The sequence below is a fragment of the Acromyrmex echinatior genome, chromosome 3 (assembly GCF_024713525.1).
Source record: "Acromyrmex echinatior isolate Ae372 chromosome 3, ASM2471352v2, whole genome shotgun sequence".
Lineage (NCBI taxonomy): Eukaryota > Metazoa > Arthropoda > Insecta > Hymenoptera > Formicidae > Acromyrmex > Acromyrmex echinatior.
The window spans coordinates 20,838,911-20,856,945 of NC_141854.1; the positions used below are offsets into that span (position 1 = coordinate 20,838,911).

Here is an 18,035-nt window from a genome sequence, read left to right on the forward strand (position 1 = left end):
ATCCAGGTTATGTGCGCTTTCTGCTTGAGACGATTTTGGTCCGCGGAGGATCTTCGACGTCACATGAGGACCCACACGGGTGAGAGGCCCTTCGAATGCGATATATGCACCAGGAAATTCACGCTCAAACATAGCATGCTACGCCATCGTAAGAAACATGAGTCAGTGGACTCTGCCATGTATATAGCTAACAGCGGCGACGAGGACAATTCGCCCGCGCAACCACCAACGATAACACCCAGGAGTCAACAGCACTCGCCGATCTCCACCAACACCAGCAGGCCCCGCACCCAGGATAGAATCTCTTTGCCGACCGTTGCGGCGGTAGCAACAGCGGACGCGGCACCTTGTGCCTTGATGCGATACAATCACTATGATAACATGGCCACTCTCACCGGTAGAATGGCGAACGACGGCACCCAGGGTGCCGCATCCGCTCCGCTGCCTTCTCCGCCGCCTCCCGCGGAGATACCCAGTGAGAGCGGAGACAACGACTTGATCTCTAATTTGTTGGGTATACGCGAGAAAGGTTTGCTCGACAAGGTTCTTCTAAGCTCGGCGGATGACGCGGCGAAGTTGTTGGGGGTGAACCATAATGAGTAATCGAATGATCAATCGTGTAAGAGACAGAAAGAAGCGGGGCACGATCAGACACATAAATCGCGTGAATAGATTAGATTGAATAAAGATACAGATTGGAATAACTGATTAGATTTGGAATAAATGTAAAGTATAGAACTCAAGATATAATTAATTGTCGAGGTAAGCAACTATTTTGAATCTCAGAAGACCATGAGTAGAAAAAAAAAGCAGAATTGTAATGTAACAAACCGTTTACCGCTAACGAGAGTCATTCTAAAGATTATTAGAAGATTAAAATTATCGTTAACGTCTGATCGCACACCACTTTCTTTTATGGTTCATGAACACAGAAGATACCTTGAAATTATTCGTCAGATTTTTCGATTCTCCGTTTAGGTCGCTATTTCATTTATACGTTTTTGTTGTACAAATTTGTTGATTGGCTATAGAGATCCGAGGATCACTGCACACATTTGTTGTATGACAAAAATGCACAAATGAAGTAGTACCCTTAAGGTTCACGATCGTGCCTTATACTCTTTTATCAATTTATCGCACGTGTTCGTATAAAACACTGTAGTGTCTTAAAGTTTATCTGATGAAATCATTTGTGAGCAGTAGCCGAATGGATCATTATACGACGACGTAAAATTTTACAATTTGTAACGAGAACAGGATTGTCAACAAGTTTGCTTACATCGCAAAAAGTAGGTGATACGAAGGAATCAATAGAAAGTTTATTCTGCAAATCATGTTTTTTATTATTTTAAACTAACGTTTTCGATTAAATTTTATTTTTTTATACAATCTTAATTTTGTACAGTAAAAACTTCGATATATAAGAAAATAAAAAAAAAAAAAGAAGTGGTTGTTTCTCAAAATCATATCTCGATTTTGAAGAAATTTAAAGAGTAGTTCAAAAATTCCTTTCGATTCGTTTTCCGGTTCACCTATTTTTTGCGTAAATATTCGCTACGAAACTATGGTGAAGTATATTATTTGCTATCATGACGTACATTTTCTTTATCATTGAAAAGTACCTGCGCTGCACATTTCATTCAGTTTAATTTGTCGACGGGATACTATTTAAAAATAAATGTTACATGGTATATGTATCATCTTCCTCTTTTATCAATGCATCCGTACTATTTACGCTTCTGACATAAATTCCTTCGTAACGCCTCGAATCTTCGTTACGAGAAGCGCGTTCTTCGTGATCCTGTATGCTTTTATATTGTGTGCGTGTGTGTATGTGTATATACACTAGTGTGTATACACTATCATTTAAAAATTCTCGAACCTTCTTAAATGTAAAATAAAACACATTTTTGTAATTTTTTTTACATTTTGGCAATGTATCTTCAATAATTTGATCTTTTTTAACTTTAAAATAACAAAAGTAACTGTAATGGATCGATATTGCTTGGAAAATTTATTCTTTATAAAAAAAATTTCCTTCTTTTTTTGCTTTTATTACAGTTCAACACTTATGTATTTTGTTAATTAATTTTTCATGATTTTTCAAATGTATTTAATAATTTCTCCTCAGGCATTTCAGAAAAACTGTCAGAGTTGTGATATATAGTTAAAAAGGATCAAATTATGTCGCCAAAATTTAAAAACATTGCACAAAAATGTTTTATTTTATTTTAAGAGTATCCGAAAAGTTATAAATAAGTACGTGATAGCATGTGTATATATAATATATATATATATATATATATATATATATATATACATATGGAGATTGCAACACTTTGAATATATAAGATTTGATGTGATCAATATTTGCGAATGCACCATGATTTCGCAAACGCGTAGTTATCTTAAATGCATTATTATTATGTCATGAAAAGTGCATTAGGAATCGGAAGATAACGCGAAATATTGTTTGTATCTACATCTTTCACGCGCAGTATTAGGTGACGCGCGATTGCGATTCCTCAATTGTCTCAATTATAACGCTGTTGTAGCGGGGTGTGAAGAATTACGAAGACAGAAAAAAAGAGAAAAGAAGACAAGGTTCCCTCTTTAAAAGGAGGCTGAACTTGCGAACATTTTTCGCGACGCCAATAAGATGGACGCTGCATTTAAATCCAAAGATAAATTCATTTTACGCAATGAATTATTCTAAGTTAGCCATACGCACTAGGATCTTATTTATTGTTAGTTACGTACTTCTATGAGAGTGAGAAAAAAAACGTAATTTAGAGTGTGAATGTGACTAGCATGTAGATCGCCGCGACGTATTTGGCGAAATTCGTATTCTTGAACTCGGATGTTCCGCGGGACCGTTCCCGACTGCGACTTCACGCGGAAAATCTCGAGATCGATCCTGCACGTAAACGGTAAGGAAACTCGCTCGTTCAAGGCTCGCAAATAGTTACGTATACGTATGTCGATCTTGTTCTTTTCGATAGGACAGCGAGCGAGACGAAATGCAATCTTCACAAAATGATATGTGGAAACGCGAGGAGCAATATATGGTGAAGTTTCTAATCACTATCAATCAATTAGATGGTAACGCCTCGTCGCGTTATGGAATCTTAGTGTATATAGATAGCTCTCGGTTATCTTTCGCGGATGCAATTATACCAAATGATTAACTTGATTATTGACGTAGGTAGGTAATATAGATTAGATTAGATTAGAGCGTGAGATGAGAGTTAGACGGCAGATTTAACTAGGCCAAAGGGAAACGATTTGTGTATTTCCTATTCCTTCACTCTATCCACATACACACACACCCCCATTTTGTTGTTCGTTTGTGCTTTTACGCAGTCTCGTACCGTCTCTACTTACATCACATTCTCTCTTCAATCTCCTCCTTCCTCTGTCTCCACATATACAGAACTACAAACCACACACAACATACACATACATACATACATACACACACACGTAGATATACTATATTTATTATTTTATAACGGAGACGTTTGTACACGGCTATATGTTTTAGCCAGGTCCGAAACAGAGATTGGGAATAATTGTTCTTGATCTCGTCCCGGCGCATCTCCTTGCGATGTCTCTGTCGAAGGACGTTTACAGATTCAGCCTCCGTCCATAAAAAAAAAAAAGAAAAGGTCCAATATCTTTACAAAGCGTCGCATTCCGCGGCATTTTGTAAAGGAAAGGCTTAGCTTTTCTTTGTAAACGGGCCGAGTTTACAAATATCCTGCGATAGACACACTACACGTAAACACACTAATTAAGGCTTTTCTGCGCATACGTATATGCTAAAGGCGAACGAAGGAAAGTTATATTTATCGAAGCGAATGAGTCCGTTAGAAACTTCTCGAGTGACATTTTCTTCTCTCCCGACTGTCGTGAAAAACAAGATATCAAATAATCATTGTAGCGCACGTGTACATGAATAAGTTATATTCTCTAATTTATAAATCAGGAATAATAATAAATGATATGCAATGGATGTACGATCGTTTTTTATTTCTTTTTGTGCTTTTTCATAATTAAACAATTCTTATGGAACTCTTTGGAGTTTACAAAGAAATATTTTTCAGATTTGACATATAAATTCTCAAAACAAATGTTTTGCGACTCGTACTTTGCAGTTTAATTATTAAAAGTCATTTAAATAAATTGGAAGATTTAAGTAAAAATGAAGTAAAATCTAAAATCTTAAAAAATTAATGAAAATTTAATGAAATAATTTATATTACTGATATATTTTATAATTTTTATAGTTTAAATTGGCATATCGAAATTAAAAATAAATTTTTTATATGATGATGCATACAATATCTACTCGGCAAAAATCCATAGCTAATTAAATAAATATTTCATTTTCATTTTTTGATCAATTCAGTTCTATCAATGTAAGATTAACTTTAATCTCGGCTCACTCTTTATCTTCTTCTAATTCAAAGAATTAGATATCGATAATGGAATTTTTATATTATATTATTAGATATTGATGATAGAATTTTAATCTCGGTTCAATTTAATTTTTATTTTATTCTTGTTTTATCTAATTCTAAGAAGAGTAAATCGAGGTTATCATTAATTTTACATTAATGAAATCGGGCTTCATTTTGTTTTACGATATGCCAATACGCGATATTGTATATTTGTAGCTCATGCTGCATTTTGAAAAAAAACTTAACTAAATCTTGACATTATAGGTAGATATATCTAAATTCTGTATACATCAATTTATTAAATAATAATCTTTCTAGTGTAAAATTTAAAACTTATATCACATACAAAACAATACAACAGGTAAGTTGTAAAAAATTTTTTTTGAGCGCTTTCTTTCAATAAATCGAAAAAGTAAAGCACTGTACTTTATTTTATCCGAAAGAAATGAAAATTTAAGAAGTGAGAATTGTATCTCTTTACAAAGATAACAATTGTAATTCATTTGACAAGTTCAAAACTGGACAATTGACAAATATTTCGGTGTTCTTCACTTCTTTTATTACAGCTTCACTCTTTTTCAGATACTCCTTTATGGAATCTTTGGTGAGATATGGTGCTTTGCCAGCATCATAAATAAGAAACCAGTTGATTATATTTTTGTACAAGTTATCGAAGAAGATTTGCGGCGTGTTAAAGGTCTTGCCCATATCTGCAACGATCAGTTCCTCCAACTCGTGCTCGGAGGGCTGGTACACCATGAACACCAATTTTCTCAGAAAGCCAAATATAATATTTTCGTCCTCTTTAATGTTGTATAGACATACCATTATTCTGGGATTCTTTTTTAATTCTCTTATGTCAATACGATATCTCTTGCCCTTTCCCTCGAAACCATAGAGTCTATCATTTTCTTCTGGTACTAAGAAATTAAACGCTTCAATGTTCATGTTTGTAAAAATCGTTAGGTCCAGGATTTGATCGGGCGTGATCTCGAAGCTACCAAGCATATTTACGTAGGCTTTAAATAGATAGATCAAACTGCCTTGACGATGCAATTTATTCTGAGATAATAAATGATAACTAGTGATATTCGAGTTTTTTGTCAAGGATCTCTTGTGCTTGATTTGCATGAAACGATACATATATTTTTTATCGGAGATGCTTCCGTCCTCCTTTATATCATTAACGGCATATTTCAAAACAAGATCATGAAATCCACGCGCGTTCCGTACTTCCGTAGCCAACCACCAATTGCTGATTCTCGCATCCTTCTGGCACATCAACTTCCATGCGACCCATGTTAAGAGCTTCAGTTGGTAAACAACTCCGCGCGTGGAGCCGGTTTTTAAATAGGAAGCTGCATATTGGTTGTCCGAGTCTGCGGAGTTAATATTATTACATTAGATATTATAAAACTAGGATACTATGCGTGCGATAAATATTTGTGATTTTATAATAATGAAAAAAAATGTGATCATTAATAAATAAAGTATCTTATAAGTGAAAAAGTTATAACTGTAAAGCAGAATTTTAATACAAAGCTTATCAAATCGTTTGAAAAATATTAATTGTTAGATCTAGTAAAAACAATACCATATAAATTTCATTAGAACACTGACGTTTCATAAAAATTAAATTTTTTAAGTATACATCTTGTAAACGTTGAGACTAGAGAAAGAACAAAGATTGAAAGCTAAATTTTAAAATTACTAGATATCTAAACATAAATAATAAATATAATATTAGTAAAGCTAAAAAATGTTTAAGAATTGATAGATTTAAATATGATATCGATGTCGTCGTCATAATGAGGAATTCGTCAGACCGACAAATCAACTAAGCTATAATTAAATCTGAAACAAAAGAAATGCTGATAAAAAAGAAATATGAGTCGGTCATAAAGTGATATATGATTCTCTTAGTGCGATTAGAAAGAGAGATGTTAAGTTTTTTACATATGAATCTTATTTTCTGCTGTCAATTCAAGAAATGCTTATTGAATATTATATACCATTGTGTAAACTTTGAGTAATATTTATGTTATTTGACATTAAATTGATGAGGAAAAAGATCAAGAAAATTCAATCGATATTTATTGCAACCTTGACAAAGAACGATATCTCAAGTGTGATATTAAATATAAGTAGATCGTCCAACAATTGTGATTATAGGGGCAATATAATGATATCATTCGATTACACACCGATTTCCGATTATTCTAAAAATCATTGAAGATATATGACTGATCGAAAAAATTGTCACTAAACTTTATTTTGTTAATTTTAATATGCACATGTACGTATATTTCATGTATATAATATATACATATACATATATATAGAGTGTAGATGTATGTGTGCGTGCACATAATATAAATATATATTAGATTAGCTTATTAATAATGTAAGGTCAAAAATAGATTTCTATCATTAATATATATGTGTGTTACTATACGCTGAAGATGGCTCAAAGCAGAGCCAAGACGTTCATTTCTGAGAAATAATTATGCATTGTAAATTAGATTTTTTTTGCACTAACGATAGCTTTGATTAATTGATTCCTACCTCTAGCCTCTTTCTTATGTTATTAAATATATATTATATATATATATTAAATATATTTAATTAGATACGTAATATAAATAAATAATAAATAAATATAATTTATGTATTAAATTGTACAAATAATAATTAACTATTAATAATTTTCTATAAAATTCGAAATAATTATAACGAATAAATTATAAAATGTACATAGGGTGTCCCATTTTAATCGATCACCTCAAATATTTCTTGAACAGTGCATTTTAAGGAAAAATGTTTCAGACAGAAGTTTTGAGACTTTGAGGGGGACATAAGATGGTTTTAGATAGCGTCGTCAAGGTCGGGGCAAAATTACTTCGAATTTTTTAAACGGAACTCTCCATCTTTCATTACGTATTCTTATAGCTTATCTTGAGAACTTTCCAAAACACTGTAATTAAGTTTGTTTTCATTAAGTACTTTTCGAGTTGGTGAAAACCATAAGGCTTGTAAGTTATAGCACCACCAGCATTAACATTACTCAAAGTATCCGATTGACAGCTAAAATCTCTTGAATGTTGTTCAGGATCATGACCTGGATAACATTTGTCAAGATCAGGGTCATTGCAGATTGTTTCTCTTATTTTTATTTTTGCACTAAAAATTCATTTCTACATAAAAATGAAAGTAAGAGGTAAAATCTCCAATAACTTTGAACTTGACAAATGTTATTCAGAACATGATGCTGAACAACATTTTAAGAGGTTTTAATTGTCGGTCGGGCTGTAACCTGTAAGCCTTATAACTCGAAAATTTAATGAAAACGAACTTAATTACAGTGTTTTGGAAATTATAGTATTTTGGAAAGCTATCGAGATAAGTTACAAGAATACATAATACAAAAGGGAGAATCCATTTAAAAAATTCAAAGTGATCTTGCTCTAACTTTGACGACGCCACCCAAGTTCAAACCAATGATCGATTAAAATGGGACACCCTGTATACAACGTTGTAAGTAACTTATCAATAATGAATTCGATTTATTACAAATCTGATGTTACAGAGCACCTATCACGATACAAGTCGGAATGGATTCCGATTGGAATGCTTTTTTCCTTAGAAAACACAATAGAAATCTAGGGAACAATTGAATAATTTCAATCGGAATCAATTTTGAATAATTCCATACTATGTATCCTGGAGAAATGAAAAAGAATCGGTTGTGCTGAGCAAAGTGCACTGAAAGTAGATTAAACGTGCGTAAAGTATAAAGCTGTGCATCTGATACGCACGTCAATTGGCATTACAGTAATGTCAACATTGATTGATGTTAGCCGACACGCGCGCGTTCTTTCGCGCGGAATCTTTCATTTGCGATAAAAATTGTAGTACTATACAGCAGTTGGGACGTTATGGAGAAGAATTGATCATGATAAATATTTGAACATGCGAAGACAGACTTACAATTATTACAATTATTAAAACATTATGATTTTATGTGAATTTAAGAGAGAATTCGTGTCTCCAAAGTATTACAACTTCGTTAGATATACAGAGTATCTATGTTTAAAATTATTTGATTTCTTGTTTCGATAAAATGCATTCAATATAAATGATTCAGTGTATATCTTTATGATATCAGATAAAACTGTGAAATTTAGAAAAAAAATAAATAATATGTAATAAATACTAAGAAAAAAATGATATCTGGCTATTATATCGATAAATTTCTAAATTATCAATTGTATTATCAATTGTATTATCAATTGTATTTTCTTCATTTGTATTATTTTATATATTAGATATACAGGAATTAATAATTAAATCGATATTTGTCATAGTGAAGAATTATATACATATAATCTCATGTAAATGTAAAAAAAACTATTTTTTATAAATATTTTAATTGTAATTATAAAGAAATATTATAACATTATATCACATGCGATATATCACTATATGTATGTATATATTTAAAAAATGCTTTTTAATGTAAATAATTACTGCATAGAAAGATAAAAAAATGACAAGTAAAAACACTGAAAGAAAATCGATCCTAAAAATTTGCTTTTCATTATTTAAAAAGTAACTAATTTCTTATTTGCGTATCATTTTTCTATCAATGTAACGTTATACATGTATATATTCTTCAAAAGATGTGTGCGTAAAGGATGATGCAACTGCGTATTGCGATTAGAAAACGCATAGTTAAGTGACGCATCATAGATAATATTTTGCATTCAATTCATAAGTATTTGACTATTCATAATTGCGTGACAGTAGTAACATTAGTAATTACGTAAATACTCGAAATTACCGATGTTCCGATTGTTGCATTTACACACAAACCGTATCAAAATAATACGCACACGTAGACATAAGTTTTTCGTTTAATTTCTTTGTTATACATAAATATATACACAGAATTGCAATAATCGTATACTGACCGATCGCGACCGCGACTTTGGCATCAATCTTCTTTGTGGCTTTCTTATCCTCCATTTATCCGATACTCTTAAAGCTTGTTCCTATATTAGCACTCTTAATTAATAGTGTTAATCGCGACGTATGCACTGATATAAGTTGGATCCAAACTACGTAGTGTCGATTCGTTACACGCGCAATAAATATATCTTTCCAACACGAAGTGACTGACGTTTCTGAGGGCAGAGGGAGAGTCCCGAAGAGCACAATGGCTTTCTCAGGAATCCCTGTAGCCTGCAATGCAATATGGGTGGGAGAAGACGAATGCGTTTCCAGCGAGTGATGGTTGCGTACTCTTGAGAAAAGAAATATTTAGAAATGAAAGCGATAAAGATAACGATAAACCAGGCAAATAGGTCGGGATAATCAGGTACGCTTTGCTAATAAGACATTTTTTTACGATGTATTTATACTCTCTTTTAAATTAATCACATGCAATTTTAAAACAAAAATTTACGAGATAAAATGTACAAAAAAAAGAGGAGACTTACAATTAACTTTTGGAGAGGACTTTACAATTAACAATGTTAAAACAATCATTTTTTTAATTTATATAGTAAGATTATTTTATACAGTAAATAATACAGGATGTCTCAAATTTTTACGATCAAACTGTGTTAATTTGAATTTTACACACAGAAAAATATATCATTCTACTGCTGAGAAAGTGATTACTCAGCAGAGACCTAGACCAAAAATTTTTTCAGTTCGATTCTGTCATAAAACATCAAATAAGTGTTAATAAGTTATTTAATAAATTTATTAGTTAGACATAAATTGTAGACATTTCGATTGTTTCGATCCTTATCAAATGTTTAATACTTAAGAAAAGTATTCGTCATAAATAACATGAACATCGTAATTTAAAATTATATAAATAGATTAATGCTGGTTCATTTGATGTTGTTTCTGTCTTTATGTGTCTTTATGTGTCTTTATGTATCCAAGAATATGTATCTTTATATATCTTTATGTATCCAAGACTATGTATCTTCATGTATCTTTATATATCTCGTTCATTTTTATTGTCAAATTAAATGACAAACGCTTGGAATAACCTGTGTATAATCTCATCAGATCGCATGCTCGAGATTATATGCAATATGATGAATCACCACACAGGTTATTCCAAGCGTTTGTCATTTAATTTAGCAATTAAAATAAACAAGCTCTTGGACACATAAAGACACATAAAGACAGAAACAACATCAAATAAATCGGCATTATTCCGTTTATATAATTTTAAATTGTAATGTTCATGTTATTTATATTGATGAATACTTTTCTTAAATATTAAACATTTATATTGCTAAGGATCCAAATTGGCGATCGAAACGTCTACAATTTATGTCTAACTAATAAATTTATTACACATAACTAACTAATGTTGACTCTCACAGGCACCTTTATATTTTGATTTATTAAAATATATTTGATATTCTTTTTATATGAATTATCATTATTGGTTCCTTGAAATTAATCAGTATCTTTTAATTAACATAAAATAAATGAATTTTAAGACCTATAGCAACAGTAACTGTTTCAGATTTTGGCGCCAGCTGCAGAGAATTAATAGTATATGATTTTATCAATGTCTCATTTCAAAATGTTATTTCACATCTGAACAATATTAATTCCATGGAGTATGGATGAAAAAGTGTTTATGAAAAAAAAAATATTTTTAATTTTTCTAATTCATTTTAAAGCATGTGAATATAATTAGCTGATTGTTTGATACAAATTTTTAACCATCAATATTACCAGATTTAACATCGTTATATTTTTTTGTTGTAATTCTTGATTCTTAATAAAGCTTCTATGAAACTTCTAACATTTTTTTCTTATTTTAAAACATACTGATGTAGTTTGACTGTTAAAATTTGGAATACCATGTACATTTCAATCAATTGCTTATAACAGTAAAATGTGTATTTAAATATTCCTTAAATAATAATAATTGTAACAATTACGGAAAAAATTAAAAATTATTTTTATTATTTAAAAAAAAGAAATGTTTTTTTATGTCGATACTTTATTGTCCTTTCTGATAAAAATCGATTTTCTCTCATAACATATTATATTAAGGTTCGATTATTTCTCGAAAAGATAAAGAAAATATCGATAATACTACTAGTAATAAATGTTTTTCAATTTGTTATCGATATTTGCGAGATATCCCTATGAATAAGAATGTATCATATTTGTCGTGTTACCACAACAAATTTTATAATTATAAAATTCATCCAAATCTAGAGACATTTTCAACTCAAATGCTCTCTAGGGAAATGTTCATTTTTATATAATGGTATGCTCGTAATATTCTGCTGTAATATGAATATTATAAAGAGAGAGAAGCACTATAATATAAACTTATATAAATGGGGGAATCCCTTTTTTATATTATATGTATATTTTATGTATAAATATATATAAAATTGAAAGATATATATATAATCCTGTGATATTCTATCATTTTTATATTAAATTAAATGTTATAACATAATTTAGTGATTTTCATGGACTAAGGTAATTGGAAAAAATTACATTATCTTTTATCGTTTTCATAGATGTACTTTTTATTTCGAATATTATATCTGGCGAATAATAATTACTTAAATAAAATCATGTGTTACGATAAATGAAGCAAACATCACTATGTACATATAAATATTACATGATTCGCTATATCGCATTCTATCGAATGCACTCTACAAGTGGCAGCTTGTATAATCTACGCGCGAAAAATCGTTTAGCGTACTAACTGCGAGATATTGTTAAAACTTTTACTTTCAACATTCCCTTCAACACTATATGGAAAAAGGCGCACTCTGTTAAAAATTCAACATCTGAATTTATCGGACAATCTAACATCAGCTTGTAGCAATAGTGCTATTAGCTTACTAAGCTTACTTATACAAACATGTGCTTTGTATTATAATATGACGCGCAAATCGGTCCCGTATGCGCTGTCAATTTTCATAAGGCGAACATACCTGAACATCGAGGATGATTAACGGGACCCAGAATAATCTATTTACGAAAGCATTATTTAGGAAGTCACACAGGAAATGTCGCCAGTAGAAACGATGTTGGATTCATAATTTTTTTTATGATCCAATCGCATGTAACACGTCATACTAAAAAGACCTTTTTGTTTATATTTTGTCTCTTTTTCGATGGTTTATATTTTATTCCAACCCTGACGTTCAAAATAATCTTAATGGATATACACACTTCTTTTACATGTATTCTATACAAGATACATGTATTTCTTGCTAAAAATTGCAGAATCAACGATATCCATGAAAGGAATGGAAGATAGAGAAAAATTATATATATAACGATCTCTAGTTCTTTAATAGATAATATAAAAATCTGTTGGAGATATAATTTTCAACCATTTATGGGCATAAATTATTCATATACTAGGCTCTCATATATGTATTATTCTTATTATTACGATCAAGCAACTACTTCGAATTTAGCTATTCTCAATTAAAAAAAGCTTATGGAAGTTCTTACTGGCGAAATGTCTTCTAGGAAGATCTTATTTATCGAAAAATCTTATTAATATAATCTATAGTGGAAAAAGTATTATATTATGCATGAGAAATCTGGAACACGTTGCTTGTCGAGAGATTTAATCTCTCTATATCGAATTTCTCGTTGCAATATCTAATATGCATATGTGTAAATATATAAGCTAGTTGTAACAAGCAGATGCAATACGCAAACAGAACTTTGTAGATACTAATAAGAATATATACAACTATCGGAATATTTTCATTGTCTTTGTCATAAGTGACATGTCCTGAAAACAATATTATGAGCCCGTAATCTTATTGCACATTTAATGTTAAATGTTTTATGTCCACAATCAACAATTATTATATATGCTTACAAAAATTATATAGAAGTAATATTCTCATTGCAAACGAGAAAAGTATCTGCTGTTGCTTTCTGAATATAAATTTGAATACAAATATGTAAATATATGTATATGTAAATATATTAATTTATAATATATTTATAATATATTATAAATTAATATAATATATTATGTATGTAATATATTCTATAATATATTATCATCAATATATTCATTTCGAAGAAATATATTTCTTTATAAACAAAAACAAAATAGAAAAATAGGAGAGGAAGAGAAGGAAGATAAGGGAGAGAGAGGGAAAGAAGAGGAGGAAGACAGAGAGCCACATTTAATACTAAATGTGCAGCGAGTATGCTTCAAATACCTATTAAGAACATCAGCAAATCTATCGCATATTTCATACGGACAATAAACATCATTAAATATGCACTCATAAGCAACTGTTAGCGTACACTGAGAATAATCGAAATATTAGAATGGAAAATTATTACTTCATTAAAACTTGCTACACCGTTTGATTCATTTTCAGATCAGTATTATGCTCCGTTGCGTCTTCCATCGAATATCTACACTTTTCAACATCTTTTGCATTTTCTTCTGTCTTAACGGAGTTGTCAGCCACATGATCATTTTCGGTCTTACACATTTCACCCGATGTGGTTATATTAGCTTCTGTTTTGATTTCTTGCTTAACTGTAAATGCTTGCTTTCTAGCTTTAGTTTCCCTTTTGGTGTCTGTTCTCTCCCTCTCATACATAAACGTTTTTCGTTTTCTTCGCATCGGCTTGCACACCTTTTTGTACAGCACGTTCATCTCCTTTATTCTGCTGGTCGGGATTGTCCAATCCATCTCTTTAGCCGTTGTATCAGAATTTCGTGTTGGATCCATACCGCTTTCATATTCCGGAATTTCAAATCCCAATTTATTCATGACAGCGACCATTACCTCGTCGACGTTGCCATTGATAATTAAATCAGCTTTTTTATCCTACAAGTATACATTTTATTTTATAATGAAATATACTTAATATCTTTTTACAAATTTATGCCGTGTGATAATCCTACATGTTTTGTCGGTTGCAGATTACATATAACAAGACGGCCTCCGTATTTTTTTGTATATAAAGGTAGATTACCACTTGGAATAATTTGTAACGTCGTTCCCAGACATATACTTAAATCGGCGACACTAAAAGAACATCAGTATAAACATTATATTTAATATCAAGATGTATGATACGCGCTATTTTAGATAAGTATTTTCAAGAATTTTTATTACAAAACCTGAGACATTCCGCAAGCCATATTAAAACCATGTATACTATTACATTCACAATTTTAATACAATTCTTGATGTACGAATGTTAAAGTTTGCACGCATAATAGCTTCGTATAGCGAGTATTTTATTATAATTTCTACTACTCTGAATGCTGATACATAATATTACAGTCACTTACCTGGAGTGAAGGTCAGACAGTGTCAAGTCGCTGTCTGGCAAATTATGCTCCCAATCGAGAATGGTATCATGCATTCGACCACGGCAAGGGCGCCCTCCTATTTGTTCCGATCTGCATACAGTATCTAAGGATTTTTTCCCCACGCTTTTGGTCGCAAAATTTCGAATAAATTGTCTGCAAAATAATTTATATTTCTACTACTTTTAATATTCTTATTACAAAAAAACTAACATTACTATAATAATTGAACTCATTTTCTCATATTTATTGTTTATTGGACTGAATTTTTTTTAGCGGAATTAAGTATATTAATTAAATCTAAACAATTTGTTTTTTTTATTGTTTCCTTATATTTGAAATTATATTTTTACGTATGTGTACAAACCTGCCACATTTGTCACACTGCTCTGTAAACATATTTCCATGCAGCTCAGCAAGATGTTGCCTCTGTATTCCTGATCGTAGATGTAGTCCATCTATATTCTGACTTATAATGAACTTTATTTTTTCTAAAAAAAAAAAGAAAAAAATATCGTGTAGAAAAATAAAAAGAGAAAATGTTTATAAAAGAGAACTTTGATATTCTTTTACAATTTACTTTGCCAACACTTACTGGTTTCTATCAATTTTTTCAATGTCATATGGGTCTTTGTAGGAATTGCTTCATCAAAAGAAATGTTCATGGAAGGTTTTAAACCTTTTTGTTCCAATGTCCATACACCATTTGTACCCCTAGTACAAAAAAGAATGTCGCTCAAATTGGCGATATAAATAAATATATTGTATTCCAATTATGAAGTTCTATTTGCTCAATTTATAAATGATCACAAATTTTGCTTGCATATTTAAATTCCTTAATTTTTTCTTTAATTTCGTGTATTTATTAGATTTAAGGATTGTAGGGATATATACATTAAGATTATAAGGATAAATTGAAAATATATAAACATGTATGTTTATGTAAGTATCTTTAGAATACTTCTGGTATGAGAAGCTCCTTTTATATAAATACGTAACGACTTAGCATTGTTTAATATGTTTTTAATCTCATACTCCTTTAATCTTTAAAAATTCTTCTGTGTTTTCTTTTCCAGGATACATCAAATCGCAGTCTTTGGTGGAAGCGAATAGGAAACTGGAAATACAGGAGTGAACTCGGGTATGGACAGGTATAGAATTCATTCAGTCTTGAGAAATGACAATGCGATAGTCACCGAAAATCGGGAATACCCGCCGCAGTGCTAATACCGGCTCCAGTGTGGACCACGACGTGACGCGCGCCTTGTATCCAGTCGGCCAGGAGACCACATTTCAGACGAAGAGTCTCGACGCTGTCGTATCTCTGCAAGTAGAAAGGAATAAAGAAAAAAACGAAGGAAAAAGAAAACAATGGAAGAAAAAAAAAAAAGTAGAGCGTCACTCTACTCCGCGAGGAATTGGCGACGTGGAGCAAAACGCCATCGCGTTTACCGCGCGTCGCCGAAAATTTCGGGAAAAAGAGGGGAAAAAAAAAAATATCTCGTCCCGCCGAATATTTTTTTTTTACCTCTTCCAGTCCGAGCACTCCTTTGTTTTCGTACGGCGATAACCCGTCCGCGTAGCTCGATGACATTTTTGCGCGTCCGCGAAGTCCGAGGTGAGTCCCGTCCCGATATCCGTAATCACGACGCCTCGAGGGAACGCCACGAACGGCGATACGTGCTCGTCGTCTCACACGAAGCGGGTTCGACGCGATTTTCAGCCGCGCTCCGGCCGCCCTCCCATGTGCCAGACGAATACGTAAACAATATGAATCGAGAGCTAATGACCGCGTGCTGTTATGTTTATACGCTACGAATGACGATAAGTGATAGGAAACTCGAGACCCGCGGAGAACGCATTCTGTTTTATAGACTGCACTGCATGCAACGAAATGGCACTTGAACAGAAAGAAGATAATAAACCCCCCGGGGCATGCGCTCTGAGCCGCGCGCCGTAGGAGCGGCGGTCGGTCGTTTTGGACGCCACGGACGCTTCGGTTCATCTCGCCTCCATTCAATTCATGCACGAGCCATCAACTAACTGCGCAGAGCGCCAATTTCGAATTCGTCGATTGTGTTTATTGAAACGAGGTGAAAGTGACAAAGGGAGCTTTCTTGCAGAGGCACAAATCGACGCAAGAGTCATTTTCCGTCTTTGTTTCTTACTGATTATTGAACAAGGACGGAATGAGTCTTGTGCCTCTTTCTGGAAAGCTTGCGAAAATGAGCGAATTTATTAGAATACTTATAAACATATTATAATAATGAGACAAGGGCGTAGGAATACTTTTTCCAAAGACAATTGCACTTGAAGTATGAATTTACTAGAATATTTAAAAATAAAGTAATAGGACAAAGGGCGAAGGAATACTTTTCCCAAAAACAAATGTATTTGAAGTACGAAGGTCCGTGCAAATTGAACTTGACAACTTGATTGAATCAAACAAAATTTCGTGTATTTTTTAAATTTGAACAACTATGTATAAAATGATAATTAAAAGACAAATTCGCATCGTAATAGAGTATCACATTTCAATTTGAAGCTTTTATTTGAAAATGACAAAAGAGTGAGCAAATTTACTATAGGTGTTGATAATGAAATTATAATTATTATCTAAATAAATATAAATATAATAATGACTCTTATGCTCTTTGTGTTATTATTTTAATTAAGAAATCATTATTACATATATATTTATTTAAAATATTCATAATTTCATTGGACAACATTTAATAAATTTGCTCATTTTTATAATTTTCATCTCGTTTCATAATATTTGATGTCAATCGGATGTCATTTCTTATATTATTTCAGAAATCTTTTATACTTATTAATATAAATAATTCTACTTTATGTTTCTTTAAATACAAAGATATTTAAAAAAATGATAAGCATTTCAGTTTTTTTATAATATGTACCTCAATAAAAAGTATAGAATTGCGATCCTTATAATCAATAAAATTGATTAAAGTTTGATCAAACCTCAGTTCATTTAATCGATAATTAATAATATTTTATTAATACAGATATATTTAATAAAAATCACTTTTCGTAATTTGATACAGTAACAAAATTTATTAAATATTAATACATATTTTTTTTAAAATTAATTCAATATGTACAAATTCATATTTTTAAAAAATAGTATTCTAAGTAAACGTTTATGATAAATTCGCTTGCACTACTACATTAGTGTA

The 18,035-nt window shown here is 31.4% G+C and overlaps 3 protein-coding genes and 1 long non-coding RNA gene across 5 annotated transcripts in view; 2 read left to right on the forward strand and 2 right to left on the reverse strand.

Moving 5' to 3' along the window:
- Window positions 1–4,015, forward strand: part of LOC105146197 (uncharacterized) — a 118,422-nt gene extending 114,407 nt beyond the window's left edge. For both annotated transcript variants that reach the window (XM_087403762.1, XM_011056307.2), the window contains exon 4: window positions 7–4,015. In XM_087403762.1, the coding sequence (XP_087259888.1) occupies window positions 7–603 (597 nt within the window). In that variant the 3' untranslated portion in view covers window positions 604–4,015. The remainder of the gene's footprint in view (window positions 1–6) is intronic.
- Window positions 4,012–9,675, reverse strand: LOC105146196 (hypothetical protein). Its single transcript, XM_011056306.2, has 2 exons — window positions 9,434–9,675; window positions 4,012–5,842 (listed from the first exon to the last, which is right to left on the reverse strand). The coding sequence occupies exons 1-2, from the start codon at window positions 9,486–9,488 to the stop codon at window positions 4,941–4,943; spliced, it is 957 nt and encodes a 318-aa protein (XP_011054608.1). The 5' UTR covers window positions 9,489–9,675; the 3' UTR covers window positions 4,012–4,940.
- Window positions 9,676–9,752: 77 nt separating this feature from the next.
- On the forward strand, window positions 9,753–11,455 carry LOC147910335 (uncharacterized). Its single transcript, XR_015544323.1, has 2 exons — window positions 9,753–9,840; window positions 11,017–11,455. It is a non-coding gene; the product is annotated as an uncharacterized LOC147910335 (long non-coding RNA).
- A 560-nt stretch (window positions 11,456–12,015) lies between these two features.
- Window positions 12,016–16,781, reverse strand: Sirt6 (sirtuin 6). The gene is made up of 7 exons (XM_011056305.2): window positions 16,364–16,781; window positions 16,032–16,159; window positions 15,431–15,549; window positions 15,203–15,326; window positions 14,818–14,991; window positions 14,425–14,548; window positions 12,016–14,347 (listed from the first exon to the last, which is right to left on the reverse strand). The coding sequence occupies exons 1-7, from the start codon at window positions 16,427–16,429 to the stop codon at window positions 13,865–13,867; spliced, it is 1,218 nt and encodes a 405-aa protein (XP_011054607.1). The 5' UTR covers window positions 16,430–16,781; the 3' UTR covers window positions 12,016–13,864.
- Window positions 16,782–18,035: the final 1,254 nt, after the last annotated feature.